The sequence below is a fragment of the Dipodomys spectabilis genome, unplaced genomic scaffold, assembly GCF_019054845.1.
Source record: "Dipodomys spectabilis isolate Male_0828 unplaced genomic scaffold, ASM1905484v1 ptg000234l, whole genome shotgun sequence".
NCBI classification, from domain to species: Eukaryota; Metazoa; Chordata; class Mammalia; order Rodentia; family Heteromyidae; genus Dipodomys; species Dipodomys spectabilis.
Window position 1 is genome coordinate 13,130,186 of NW_024870911.1, and position 15,560 is coordinate 13,145,745.

General features: G+C 38.2%; 1 protein-coding gene across 1 annotated transcript in view; it reads left to right on the forward strand.

Moving 5' to 3' along the window:
- Positions 1 to 15,560, forward strand: part of Ppm1h (protein phosphatase, Mg2+/Mn2+ dependent 1H) — a 197,692-nt gene that overhangs the window by 62,967 nt on the left and 119,165 nt on the right. The window contains exon 2 of the mRNA XM_042698853.1: positions 12,224 to 12,386. Coding sequence (XP_042554787.1) covers positions 12,224 to 12,386 — 163 coding nt within the window. The remainder of the gene's footprint in view (positions 1 to 12,223; positions 12,387 to 15,560) is intronic.

Here is a 15,560-nt window from a genome sequence, read left to right on the forward strand (position 1 = left end):
GCTGTTAGATGGCAGTTTTCCATTCGGGCTGGATGTTGCTAAATAATCTGAATGACGTTTAGCTCCTTTTATTGTAGCCACTTCTCTCATTAGAAACAAGTTTCCTATTCCTATGCGTTGACTTTCCCTCCACTTCTTTGTTACCATTTCTCTCATGTTGCCCATCTCTTCCTAACATGAGTCTCATGTGTAGTACACTCTCAGTCAATGTTACTCAAGTCTCCCTTCCCCCTTGTACCCTTATTTTGTTTTAGTTGGTAGTGGGTCTTGAACTTCAGGCCTGAACTAGTACTGTCCCTGAGCTCTTTTATTCATGGATAGTGCTCTATTACTTTGACCTATAATGCCACTTCTGTTTTTCTGGTGGTTAATTGGAAGTAAAAGTCTTAGGGCTGGCTGCCTGGGCTGACTTAGAACCCTGATTTTCAGATCTCAGCCTTCTGAGTAGCTAGGATTACAGGCATGAGCCACCAGCACCCAGCCAGAATTCTTATTCTTTACCTCTTCATTGGGAATCTCCATATCCCTAGTTAAGCTCCTGCCACTCAAAGTGACTGATCCCCCTTCCATCCCCAAGTTCATGTTCCTGCCACTATAACTCCATTCCTTACCAGGATCTGCTTTCCATCTGGCAGATTCTTGGACTTTTGCCTCTGGCAGTGGTAACCACCACTAGTAATGTACATAAACTACTGACAACCTTATTATATTCAAGTATATAAATTATATACTTACAAACTAGAAGTCTCACATGCTTAGTAGAATGAGGCAAGAAAATTACAGTGCCTGGCTAAAGCAAAGGAACCATATTCATTGAGATCAGTGCTGAATCAGTGAACCATGAACATCACCACTACTGGGGAACTTTTCTCAGGTCAGTCTCTGGAGTGGAGCCCCAAAATGATGTTTAAGAAGACTCCAGGCACAAACAAATCTCATAGACATACAGAAATGTGAGAATTAGTCTAAATAGTAGAGGTCAGAATTCTCAATGTACTTTCTCTCATAGAAACAGTGTCATCACTTTCATTTGTGAGCATTTTGTACACTTTATTAGGTTATGGGTTAGTAAACTTTCCAAATAGAAGTGAGTCTAACTACTATTTGATATTGTTCTCAGTCAAACTGTACTACGTAAATCCACAAATTTTTGGACTATCAGTATTTTTGAAAATGTAAGATGTAAGAATTTATATTACTCATTATTTGGTGATTAATTTATACTTTGTGTCAATGCAGGAAGGTCATGTTGCAACCAACATTCAAAACTATAATTTCAAACATAACAAAATGAAAATTACCCACATGCCCTTTTTATGAAGAAAAATTCTTCCTCCTGATTTCCTGTCTTAGGCTCCTGGTTCCGCTATTAAAATTCATTCTCAGCCATTGAGAGCCTCTTTCTTATTACAGCCAGGATTCTGGGACAATGAAGTCTATTTTAATCTCAAGGATAAAATGCATTAAGGAAGGTAAACAGTTACCTCACTTTGACACTGGAATTTCCAACTGCGACTTATGTAAGTTCTTCTATCTCAGGGTCATGGTTGGGAGTGCTGATTTCATTTCCTTAGTTGTTAAATTTCTAATGACTGAACATCTTGGTCTCTTGGTGGTAAGCTTCAGTAATAGTTTTCTATATGAATTTAACTTTCACTCCTAGAATACAACTTAACTTTTAATCTTCAAAATAAACCTGATTGGCTCTCTTAATAAAATTCAGTGATTGGGAGATTGAATATTGTTGAACAGCTACTCTCAGGTGTATACCCTATTGGTTGTGTCTGGTCACACTGTCAGAAATGTTCTACTTTTTGTTCTTAAGTTGTTTTCCACTTTTGCTTCTTAGCACAGCATAGTTCTATAAATTTTTAAGTTCATCTTAAGAATTTAAGTCCAAGTTATTACTCCTCCATGAAGTAACCTTTCATTCAGCAAGTGTCTTACTGCTTGTGTATATCAGGAACTACACTAGTCTCTAAGGATCCAAAGTCAAATACAACTCTTATCCCTGCCTTCAAAGTGCTTATGATTTAACAATTATAGTATAAATGAAATGCATTGAGAATTGAAGTATAGATTCTTTAACTTGCAATTGGATTGGTAGCTATCCAAAGAGAAATTATTATGGAATGTTGGCGTTTAATCAGACATTTCAAGGACAATCTTGAGAACAGCTATATCTAGAGGCTCCAGTTGGACAATGTATTACTAATCTGTACTCTTATGTAATCTTCCTCTTTCACCTTTCTTTCTGTCTCTGTCTTTCCTTCCCTCACCTTTATTTTTCATTATCCATGCAAAGTCTCTTATTCTTAGGTCAAGTGGCCTTTTGTAGACACAGAGCAACTTTATGTGTAGGGTTGAGGAGGGAAAGAATGGCTACAACAAAAGGATTCTGTGTGGATAAAAACATGTCTTTGCTAGGTTTCTGCATTTTACTTTCAGTACTCCTGATTCCCACAGTAGCACCTTTTTATAGTTAAAGAAACATTTTTAAACAGTTCAAATTATTATGCTACCTTAACTTGTCATCTCTCTGACAAACCGCAGCCACTTTGCTTGAGATATTTGGGGCTTACCATACAAGTCTTGATCCCAAGCTCATTTTCTGATAGAAGTGCTTATAATTAAACACATTGTCCACCTTTGGTATATAGACTTACTTTCGTTGAAGCCAAGTGTTATATAAAATTTATAGTAGGCTATGGATTTTATACTGAGCTAGGACAAACCAAAGTGAAATGGAATCATTCGTGCTAATTGCCACAGAATCAAACAGGAACTTTAAGGAAATATGAAAATCCCAATGCAAACCAGGTTTTCCTAAAAATGAGATTTTTTTTAGCTTGGCCTAGTCAACCTGAGCTGACATTATAAGGAAACTAATCCTATTTTAATCCTTACAAAGAAAGTGTCTAAAATAACTTAGTATTGACCAGTCCACTTTTAAAATGATGTCTTGCTCAAGCCACCTTACAAAACCTGATTCTGCTACAATAACAACAGGGAAGTTTTCTAGGATCTAACCTGATGTATGACTCACTAATAAAATCAATTGATCATTAACATCACTTTGAAGAAATTTTATTTTTTAATATAAACAATAGTAAATCCCAGGTAAAATATTTTAAGCATTAAAAAATAGGCAGGCTTAGAACTTAATTCATTACATGGTATATGAAGGCAAAAATGAATTCATTTATTGAGTGCCTACTCCCTGATACATGACTTGACATGGGGGTAGGGAAACAACCCAAATACACATACAACATTCTGAATAAGATGGGTGTCGGTAGCTCACATCTGTAATCCTAGCTACTCAGGAGGCTGAGATCTGAGGATCAAGGTTCAAAGCCAGCTCAGGCAGGAAAGTCCATGAGACATTTACCTCCAATAAACCACCAGAAAACTAGAACTGACGCTGTGGCTCAAGTGGTAGAGCACTCGCCTTGAGCTGAAGAGCTGAGGGACAGCACTCAGACCCAGAGTTCAAGCCCCATGACCAACCAAAATTAAAATTCTGAATATATTTTCATTTTACTAACATATTGGTAGTTCACCTTATCCATTTTATTAAAGAGTATATTGCACATCCACTCTAAATAGTTTATAAGCAGCACATTTGTCTTATTCAATGTCACAGCAAGTCTCATACTTTCTAGCTTTTTTGAGAGAAGAGTAATGGATTTACCTAAAGTGTAACCTATACTGGCCCTTCTGGGGCCTCAAGGATTAAATTGGCTTGTAAGTTGGAGAGTCTTGGATAATTAACTGAGCTTTTTTCCTAGGTCTGGGGACACAAAAATGTTTGATCAGATAAGTTTTCAAAGGAGTATTTGGTATCTTTGTTCAGGCTTTAAGCTGGAAAACGAACAAACATTTTCTGCAAGTTAATTAACCTAGGGGTGAGGATTTTCCAAAACAAATTATTTTTAGATATAGTGTATATAAAATAGAACAAGCAAAAGCCAAAGACTGAAGTAACAATGTTTTTCAGTAATATTGTGATTGACAAAGTATGTTGGAGTACTAAAACCATGTTCCATATCATAATCCCTTCTTGCAATCTCTGTTGCTATGTGCAACTCATTTCAAGAACATTATTTTTGTGAACACAGAACTCAGTTTCTATTAGGAAATGCAAGAATGGTATGTGATATTGATGCAGAAAATAAAATAAGGATAATGATAGTACATTCTCATATTTAACATTAGGAACATTAAGGTATTTGATGTAAAACACTTAAAATAGTTGTTTTCCAAAAAATGACTACTTTCATTATCCCCATCTTACTAATGACAAACAGGCACAGAAAGGAATTTACTGAAAATTATACAGCTACCAATTGACTGATCCAGGATTCAGATTTAGGAAGTTTGGTTCTAGTCTCTGGTCCCCCTTACCCTCCTATCACACCACTTCCCAAATTTCCAGCAAAACCTTTTTGTGTGTGTGAAAGTACCATACAGAGGGGTTACAATTACATGGGCAAGATAATGAGTACATTTCTTATCAAGCATTGTAGCCTCCTCCTTTGTTTCCCCTTCCCATCCCTTCCCGTCTTCTACCCACCTACCTCCCACCCCATCCAACAAAACTTTTTTGCCTGCTGTCCCCTACCTGCTCTTTCCTGTTTACTTTGAATAGCCTCCTCCTCTTCTGTGAAAGATGGTACCCATTTATTTTCTAAAGCAAGGACTTGGAATGCTAAGCGAATTAGAATTTAACACTTCTTGCCACTGAACAATACTCTTCTGTGTAACACTGCTCCTCTTGTTTTGCATTAAGGTTTATAACAACAGAACCCCCAGTTGTCCAGTACTTTCTTTATCCAACAAGACTGACGACAAAACTCATTCAAGATTGTGTCTGAAATTTTGTGTCTGAGGAATTTGCTGATTACAAACTTACTGGGGTCTGATGACTCAGATGTGTAATCCTACCTTCTCAAGGAGGCTGAGATCTGAGAATGATGGTTCAAAAGCCAGCCTGGGCAGAAAAGTCCCTGTGAGACTCTTATCTCCAGTTAACCACTCAAAAACAGGAAGTGGAGCTGTGGCTCAAACTGGTAGAGAACTAGACTTGGGAGAAAAAAAAAAAAAACAGGGACAGTGCCCAGGTCCTGAGTTCAAGTCCCATGACTGAAAAAGGAAAAAAAAAAACATTTCATAGCTAGGATGTAATTCAGTGGTAGAATGCTTGTCTAACAAGTACAAGGGCCTGGGTTAGATTCCTCCAGTGATAGATAGATGGATAGATAGAGAGAGACATAGAGACATAGAGACATAGAGACATAGATAGAGACATAGATAGAGACATAGATAGATAGATAGATAGGTAGAGACAAATGGACAGATAGACAGACAGACAGATAGATAAGTACTTGATGTATGTAGAGATTAGAATATTTTAGAATATTGCTTTTGGCTTGATATTAGTTTCAGGCTGTTTTTAAGTTTGTGTTTTTCAATTACATATTTAAAATGGACTTTCCACTTAAGAAAACCATACATTTCTCTCACATTGTTCATAGTATTGATACATCTGCCTAGTAAATAAGAGACCTTCTTTATAAAAACATAACACATTACTTTTTTGAAAATTTCCAGCAGCCACTAAAAGCTATCTAAAAATGATTTTTGGGGGCGGTGGGGGGGGAAGCATGCACACATGCCCATGCACATACATACCCACACATATGTGCGTGCTAGTACTGGGGCTTGAACTCAGGGCCAGGACACTATTTCTTAGCTATTTTGCTCAAGGCTGGCACTATACCACTTGAGCCACTCCTCCACTTCAGACTTTTAAGGGGTTAATTGGAAATAAAAGTCTCACATGGACTTTTCTGTCCACGCTGGCTTCAAACTCTTATCCTGAGATCTCAGCCTCCTGAGCAGCTAGGATTACAGGCATGAGCCAGCAACTATAAATATTGTGGTAAACCCCCAAAATTTTGACTTTATTTAGCACAAACTTGGAAACTTCAGTTCAGACTCACCTGGCCTCAGATGCTACTTCACCTGTGACGTTTGCTGCACCTCTTCTCTTGTAGACTGTTTTCCTTTGTGTTCTATGATACACCCCTCAATTGGAGCAAAATCCAGTTTTTGTAAGAAGATGAATGGACTGAATGTGTGAGTCTCCAAAAAACAAATCAAAAAAGAAAAAAAAATCCCTATTTGGTTTCACGTGGCCCTACAGAGCAGCAATGTGGCTTTGCATGGGAACTGAGCCAGTGTCTAACAAAGGACAGATTTCCTTATATAAATATGGAAGTTGGACATCGATAATAGTGCTTTTGCCATGAGGACCCAGAGAATAATTGAAAGGAAATCCCTAAAGGCAACTTTCTAATATTTACTTCACTATGTTAAAGGTCATTTCTAAGCAACCCAGTATGAGGAAGAAAATATTCATATGTAGGTAGGGAGATCTTGGGGACAACATCACATCTTCTTTTGAGTGTTTGTTTTTTAATTTTCAGTTCTTACATTGATGAGTAACAAAGCTAAAGATCGCTCCCACATGTTAGTATCAAAGCTCATTCCAGCTAATATTACTAGTGAGGTCATGATACATGTTAAGTTCACTCAAACCTGCAGCTCTCTCCCTTATTTTACTTGTGTAATCTATGTGACCATGTAAAATTGACAGTATTCAGTGGCTTTTGGTTTACAAAAATAATTGCCTCCCTACATGGTACCAAAACATGAAAGTATTAAATCATAAGACAGAAGAAAAAAAGTTTCATTCTGTCTCTTTTAGAACTCTCTGGTGACATCTGACTGGTGTTACCTGCACTGACAGGAGTGACCTCCCATTCCTTTTCCCACCTGGAGGTGGTTGAATCTGTGCCACAGAAGCTGCCATTCTATTGACCTTCCAGGTGTGTTTGCCAGTGTTTCTTATCAAAGGATTAGGTTCCTGGTAGAGTCAGAATCTGTGCCACAGAAGCTGCCATTCTATTGACCATCCAGGTGTGTTTGCCAGTGTTTCTTAGCAAAGGAATAGGTTCCTGGTGGAGTCAGAGCTGTGGTTTGCCAATACCCAAGAATGAGAAGTTATCTCCCGGGAAGCTCCAGCCTACTTTAGTGGTCAGTCACTGGTTCAGAGAACCACACGAAATATTGCTTAAAAGGTTACCTACTGAAAGAAACTTTGATAATCAATGGCTATATTTGGTCTTCCCATAAATGATTCATTTCCCTACATAGTGTTTTTCCGTCTGCTTCTCGGTGATTTATGAATCAGTAAATCATCTAATGGCCTTTATAAATACCTTGTCCTTACCTAGTATAATCACTGCCTGCTCAGCAGTGTTAATGACACTTAATATAAATGTTTCAGCCTAAACTTTTCAGAACTCAAAACTTCTTAAAAACAAAGTCAAAGCCTTTATTCAGTCTTTTTCTGGAACCTGAGTGAATCCAGGAACTTGGGAGCCCAGACTTGGCATCCACAGGCAGAAAGGAACAGAAATCTGTAGCTGTGTGGGTTTTTTTCTGTGTATTCTGTACCATCACGTGGGACTTGAGAACAGGGCTCAAAGGAATGAGTAGTTTACTGAATGTCCCCATGCCACCTTAAGGCTCTGAATGTCTAGGTGGCCCATGTTTTGGGGGCAGCAGAGGAACAATGTGGTAGGGTGGAGGAGATTTTCTGGTAACTTGCATCGCTGTGCAAAGTCCCTAGGGAACAAGAAAAGAAAACTGGCTTTGTATTTGTGTTTTATTATTAAATCCATATTGAGTGTTCATTATGTGCTAAGCACTGTTGAATGCATTTGATGCTATAGCATTTAATTCTCACTACTTCTGGTGATAAGAAGTGACTCTTCTCCTCATTTTGAAAGTAACTTGCCCAGGAACACACAACTAGAGCTAGACATTACACCAAAACCCACTAAAACCAGTTGCATCTGACCATTGCCCCTTTTCCCACTTCTGCAGTCTACTAAGTTGAAGTTGGAAGGGCTGGTACTTAATGACTTGACACCTGTAAGATACTTAGCATGGTACATGGGCATGTGGAAATCCTTCAAAAAAAAATATCAACTGTGGTTGTCTTTGTTGATGAAGTGTCTTTTGAAAATGGTTCCAAGCCAGTGGCCTTTGTGACAATTATGAATTCTCTTTGCCAATGGACTTGGTGGCTAGAGCTCATTAGTTGAGAATGTGTTATTTTATAATTAATATTGGAGCCATCCAATGAATGTAAATAAAGTCGTGCTTAGGAGCAAGTGAAAACGTAGAAAATAAACAGTTGCAATTAGAGGCAGAAATTTTTCTGAATTTCAGGTGGAATCCATTACAAAAAAAAAATGTGAGTAGCATTATTTCACCAGTAGAAAGAAGGTAAACAGGCTTCCCAAGGGCATGAGGGAAGTACAGAATGAATTCCTTGCTGTTTTTATGTCCTCATGATCAGGTTCATACCATACCTGGTATTTAGGTCATAACTTTGAGCTAAAACTTACATGCACAGGAATTTTTTACTTGGAAGTAAAAACAGCTTACCTGTTTTTACACGGAGGAAAACAAAAAACAAAAAACGTGTGGTTGAAAGAAGGTTCCTAGGTTAAAGCAAACTTTGCCACATGTCTCTCTCCCTGAACAAATGTATTGATCTTCAGAGTTGAAAAACTGGATAATAAACTTTCTGTATTGAAGAGACAATAGCTACCCTTCTCCACCATTTTTTTCCTTCCTGAATTTTAATTCAGCCTTCAAAATTACCTAGTTCCTTAGATGACTAAAGTCTTCCTACCCCCATCCCAACCCTCCACACACACTCACACACACACACACACACATTTTAGCAACTCAATAATTTCATAATTTATAGCTAAGGAACATAGATTTGCAGAAGAAACTTGGCTAAACTCTTCCACTCACTAGCTGTGCTTATCTTCTAAAAGATATTTCCAGTGGTTGCTAACTCAGAGTTGACCAGAGGACAAAATAATTACACAAGAAATGCTGACCACAGCCTCTGGCACATAAAGCTAATTCTCAACACATTAAGATATTATTCTCCCCCATTAGAAGTAGCAATGTCTATTCTGCCTCTTTCATTCAACAGCGCCTGCTTTGTGCCATATTTTAAAGAGAGAGCCTGAACTGGTAACAGCCACAATTATTATCTCTGGTTTAATTTGAAGGAAAATGTTTTCCTTTTTTTATAGGAGATTGGAAAATAAGATCACCAAAAGTAAGATGATTCATGATTCGGCAGCTGTAAGTCTTCAAATTTAACATTATAGGCAGGTAGAGTTAAAAAAAAAATAATTACCTGGTGACCCCCAGTAGTAAAAGACAAGATGTCTAACTACTGATAAAAATGTTTTCATCTAAGGAAAGTTTCCAAGCTCCTCAGCTTGGAAATAAGGTCTTCCCCAATTTACATTTAGTAATTGAATATTGGCCTTTGAAGAACAATGTTTAAGTTGAATGTTTAAGTTGATAGTGATTAAACTTTTTAGAGACAATGTAAATTGAGAAGAATTGGACCTTTTACTAAGGTTGTATGAAGCATGGAAGCTAAATTACTGTAAGATACAGGATAAGAGGATAGAGGTATAGCTCAGTGATAGAGCACTTTCCTAGCATTCAGAAGATCCTGAATTCAATCCTCAGTGCCACAAAATAAAAGGAAAGAAGATGTGTGTGTGTGTGTGTGTGTGTGTGTGTGTGTGTGTGCACGCGCTATTTGAAAGGGTTGACTTTAAGTTATTTAATTAGATTAGTATTTTATCATCTGGATAATTAAGGTCTAACTAAACAGGCTTATAGAGCTGTGACTTTTGGTATTTTACTAATACTTTTTCCGAGCCATATTGAATATGAAGTAGCAAACTAAAGTCACCAGTAAGTGTTCTTTAACAGCCCTGTGGCTCTAATGAGTCATTGCAGTACAGACCTTTGAACCATGAGGTGCTAGGAATAGATGCACAATAGGAAAATAACACAACCTGAGAGTGGAAGCAGAAGGAGCTTAGGACTTTGAAGTGTGTTTACAGCAATGCTGTATTTAGCTGTGTGAAAGTCTTACAGAGTCCTGGGTTTCTCATGTATAAAATAAGGTATGTGGGACCTCCTGGTGAAGGTCAACTTTGAAGTTTAATATCCACAGAAATTACAGTAGTTTTGTAGACTGTTGGAAAACAGCAGTGGTTGATGAGTCAGCCTGGCAGGTAACTATTGGAAATCAGTGATGCATTTTTGTTGTTGTTATTCGCAAAAACCTGAAACACATGACTATAGCACAAGGTGAGGTGCTGATGGTGAAAGTGGTGCCAAGTTCCAGAAATAGCAGTGGGATCTTGTAGAGAAGACAGTATGCAGGAGCGGCTGTCATGAACTGGTTTTCCAGCCAAACCTCCACTTCAGCATTCCCTAGAGAAAAGGCCCTGGTATCGAAGACCTTCATGGTATAAACATGACATTCCAGTAAACAGTCCATCCCGGACATGTTGATTGGAACTCATTACCAATAACTGAGGAGAGGTGAATGGTATTCCATGCCTCCTTCCCCTGCCTGCCTACTTCACTTCTCTGGGAATAGGCTTAATATGGATTTTCCTGACAGATGCATATCCTGCATCATGTGCTGCAGCTGTAGACCTCCCCCCCTTCCCTCCAGTGACTTGGCCTGAACTAAACAAGAGCTTCTCTAGGAGAGGCAGATGGGAACCACCCATTCTTCCCCTTTGCTCTTCCTAGACCCCTTCAATAACCAGAAAAGGAAGGCGAGAGCTCCATTTCCTCTCCTCTCAAGCCTGGACCAGAGCTACCCTACTCTGCTTATTACATACATCACCAGAGTCCAGTTTGGATTGGCACAGACAAGTTGATATTCCCATAATATCCTAAGACAGAGTTGAGTTGGGGGTCATGTAGACTTCATTCTGAATTCCATTTGTGTCACATGGAGTAAATTAGTTCTGGTGGGAAATGTGACACCATTTAGTAACCATAATGAACATAGCCTTATATCCTCAGAATTTTGCTTTCTCTCCCTTGAGGAGAGAAAGTGAAGGTAAGGCAGGAAAGTAGATAGAAAACCCTCTTCTTCCTGACCTTTCTGTCCTTAAGAGTAAATGATAAGTACCAAAGGCTCATCTGATTTTGCAGAAATCAACACACATTCTCATCGCCTTACACAGGCCTCTAAGCATTAATTTTAAAACACTGTAGTCAATAATCTACTTGTAAGTTTTAAATAGTACAATATGTGAAATGAGTAAATGTAGATTTTTATTTATAAAACATGCTTGAAATTTATAATAAACTGTATAAGAATAACAAAGCAGTTTTGTTTAGTACAACTATTTGCACTAGGAGAGAGAGACATAGAAGGTACCTGAATGAGGTGGCATGTTTTTCTGAAACATCTTTTGCTTATAACATTTAGTAATTAGTGAGCCCACCTGAATACACCTGTAATCCCATCACGTAGGAGTTGGAAGCCAGCCTGGGCTACGCAATACAACACTTTCTCAAAAACCTTTGGAACAAAAATTGCTAATTAAGTCAAAAGGGTCACTTTGCTATGATATTTTAGTATGCGTCTTTGCTGTCAGAGTGCTCTGTAGCCCAGTGTGATGAGTGTTATTCTTGAGGGAAAAAGAGAGTTAAAATTAACTTAAAACACAATTTTGCCTTATTCAATCCCTTGTGTGAAGTTAAAATGAGTGTGGTGCAGTGAGGTATAGATTGCTGTTCCCTTGACCTTTGGAATGTGCTATACATTACTACTGTGTTGTCTGATAAGATTGATGGTGGCTTTGCTCCTTTATCAGTTGAATAAAATGAAACAGAATTCCCCCTGAACCAGCCTTTCTGATTTTAGTGGAATTGCCAAAAAAAAAAAAAAAAAGGTTCAGGCTCTGAATTAGCCAGAAAGATTGGTTGCCTGACGTGTTTTGACTAGAATGGTTCATGGAGTCGATGCATCTATTAAGATACGTATAAAGGTGAACTCAGTTCAGAGCAACTTCTTCGGTATGTGTTATGTTGGGTGCCAATATAATTCCATTTTCCAAACTCTGTTTATTCATTATATAAAATACCACGGCCATAAGGTCTTTTGAAATGAGTAGTGTTTTCGTTTTATGCCAGATGTGGAGATTTGCCTTGACTGATTCTAGAGACAATGACTACCCTCTCAGCTTTCTAGATATCATTGCTTGATGAGCTTTTCCGGCTTTTTCTCCAGGGTCATTAATGCTGGGAAAAGTACACACAATGAAGACCAAGCCAGCTGTGAGGTGCTCACTGTAAAGAAGAAGGCCGGGGCTATTACCTCAACTCCAAACAGGAACTCCAAGAGACGGTCCTCCCTTCCCAACGGGGAAGGGCTTCAGCTAAAGGAGAACTCGGTAAGATGCTCTTTGTCCCTGATTTTCAGGAGAAGTGGAGCACATACTCTAGCCCCACTGAAGGATGTTAGGGATTTATCCAGGTGAGAAATGGAATAAAAAATCCATGTCCCCAGAGTGATGAATCTATACTCTGGGCATCACATAATCCAAGCCAAAGTTACATGTGCTAGATGAGCTGGCATTTATATTTTTAATAAAGTAAATAAAAACACCATTAAGAAGTTTTTGTTTTAGGAGTTGATATACATATATATATATATATATGTATACATATACATGTATATGTATACATATATATATAATCTTTGGTGGTTTCAAAGGAGCCACTTCTAGGTCTTTGTGAAGGAAATAATCTAGAAGCCTCTCATGAGGGATAGAAATAACAGTAGGCTGTTGGCTTGGAGCCCAGCTGTGACTTTGCCCCTTTTTTCCCACTGCCTGTCCATTAGAGTTGGCCAGTTGGAGTCTGTGTCTGACATTCTTCCAAATTAATATTTGCTTCAGTTGGCCCAAAGCCCTCACACTCCATGGGGTGGCCAAGCACGCTGAATGCCCTGCCATTGATGAACCACAAAACACATTTCCTTTCTCTGATTTCTGGAGAGCAAAGCAGACACATCCTCAGAAAGTTCTAACAAACTCCTTGGAAAAAGACAGAAATGCATCAGTACTCTGCCCATCAGATTATTTAGTCCTAGGGATGAGCAATCACAGAAAATCAGGGAAGGTTGAACAAGATAACCCAAATGTGACTATTGCCATAATCTTTTTTTCAAATTCTTTATTATGATTAAGTGATTACATAGTTTCACAAATTTCGAAGAATTGTGGGATAGTGATACTTCGTTAAAGTCACAAACACATTCTAACCTTCGTGGGGCAAATTGTCTGTTGTGGTCTATAAAGTTTATGCATTCTATGTGCTTTGACAATACAGTTATTTCTTCCACATTGGGTGATATATACATTCCTTTCCTTTTGCTTAGTGTCAGCTGTTACCTCTTTCCCGCTCATTCCCTCCATAATTGCCATAATCTTAAGGATATTTCTGTATAACATTTCTTGTAGAATTTTAAAAGATGTCAGACTTTCTTCATGGTCTAAAAAATAGCATCTTATTCCATTTATGATCAGAGAATACAAAAGAATTCTGGCTTATTTCATTACTATGGTCATTTTAGAGTAAAGAAAACTGATTTATGTGATTCATTAGTTGTACTTGTTTTCAAGACTGTAGGAAACATTATATTAGGCTTGGCTTAAAAAGCCAGCGCTGAGGCTCTACTGGGTAGCGATGGTTAAGTACATAGATTCTGAAGTAACATAGCTCCAGGCAATGTACCAGTTATTAGCTGGTTAATGTTGCCTAGTTACTTATTCTTTGAGTCTTAGTTGTCTTTTCTGCAAAAAGGGAAGATTAGCAGTAGTAATTACCAAATGATAGAGGTCAGCTCATTGGAAGGATGAAATCTAGTCATCTGTAGAAAATGTAGAACTGTCTTTACTGATAAATTCTTAATAAATGTCAGCAGTAATATCCTGAAGGCAGTCCCTCTTCTGTCATTTCTCTGTGGATAAGACCCACTGAATTTTGTATGTTTATTCACTTGTGGATGAAAGATTATATGATCTTCCCTTCTTCTGCTCTTCTCTGCTCCCCTCCATGCATCTGCTCACACTATGGTTTGAACCCAGGGCCTTGTGATTGCTAGGTTGGTGCTCTACCATTTGAGCCATGCATTTAGCCCTCTTTTTTTTGCTAGTTTGGAGAAGGAATCTAGGGAACTTATTTGATCCACTAGATCTTACCTGAATTGCTGTTGTCCTCTAGTGTTACAAGCCTTGTATAGGCCTTGGGTGCTGGGAACTTCAGCCCTAAAGCAACAAGTATGACAGCTCTTGGGTCTCAGGTATCAGGATCTTCTTTGACCTGTCCTCACTACTGCTGTCAGTTCTACATCCACTGCCAGGTCTGCTGTTACTGCTACCAACACTACCAACACTGGTGGCTCTGCTGTTGAAGCTGTTGCCATTGTCATCAGGCCTGGCTCTGCTGCTGCTGCTGCTGCTGCTGCTACTGCTGCAGTTAGAATGGCTACTGCTGTTTCCCAACCCCTCTTCCCCCACCTACACACAGAAGAAATTATTTGGTACATGATGAGAAAAATGCATGTGTTTCTCGTCGATTCTTGTTAGCTGCCCTCAGCCCATCTGCTTGTATTGATGGTTTTGTATCACCCTCAAATGATGTTATAAATATCCAAATGACCTTAGATAGGAAAAAAAAAGAGCTTCCCATCATTGGAGGGAATAGCTGTGCTATGTTTGTGCTTTTGAGGTAAAATATAGATAATCTAAAACTCACCATTTTAAACTGTTTAAATTATTCAGTGGCATTATGTACATCTACATATTTTACAACCATCACAATTATCCTACTCTAAAAATTTTAATCTTCTCAAGCTGAAACTCTGTGTTCTTCCCTCTAAGCCCTTGGTGCCCCGTTCTGTTTTCTCTCTTTTCCTGAATTTGACCACTCTAGATACTATACGCAAGTAGAATCATGTAGTATCTGCCTTTTGTGTATGGCTTATTTCACTGAGGATAAAGTCCTTAAGGTTCATCCATATTGAAACATGAATCAGAATTTCCTTCTTAAGGATGAATATGTCATCTTGCAAGCATACCAAATTTTGTTTATCTATTCATTGGCAGGTAGACACTTGAGTTGTTTTCCCCTTCAGGCTATTTGTGAATAATGAGATGTTTTGAACATGAATGTACAAATATCTATTGAATTCCTACATTCAGTTCTTTTTTTATATATTCCTGTTAGTTGTATTATCGGATTATATGGTGATTCTGTTTACTCTGTCAAATCTGTTCCCTATACTATCAGCACCATTGTATATTCCAGTCAGCAATACTCAAAGGAATGGAGATATGTAGAAGTTTACCAAGCAAATGTAAAAAAAGCGGGTTTTGATAGAAGGGTGGAAAACTATGGGCACATACTGTTAAAGCCAAAATGGGGAAAGTAAATAACAGCCTAATTATCTCACCACCAAACAGTGAGTTGACAGGTATGAAGAATGACAAAATATGCATAGGACCCCTTTTTAGTGCACTTGCTTAATTTCTCCCTCTTTCCTTAGTCTTTCTGTCCCCAAT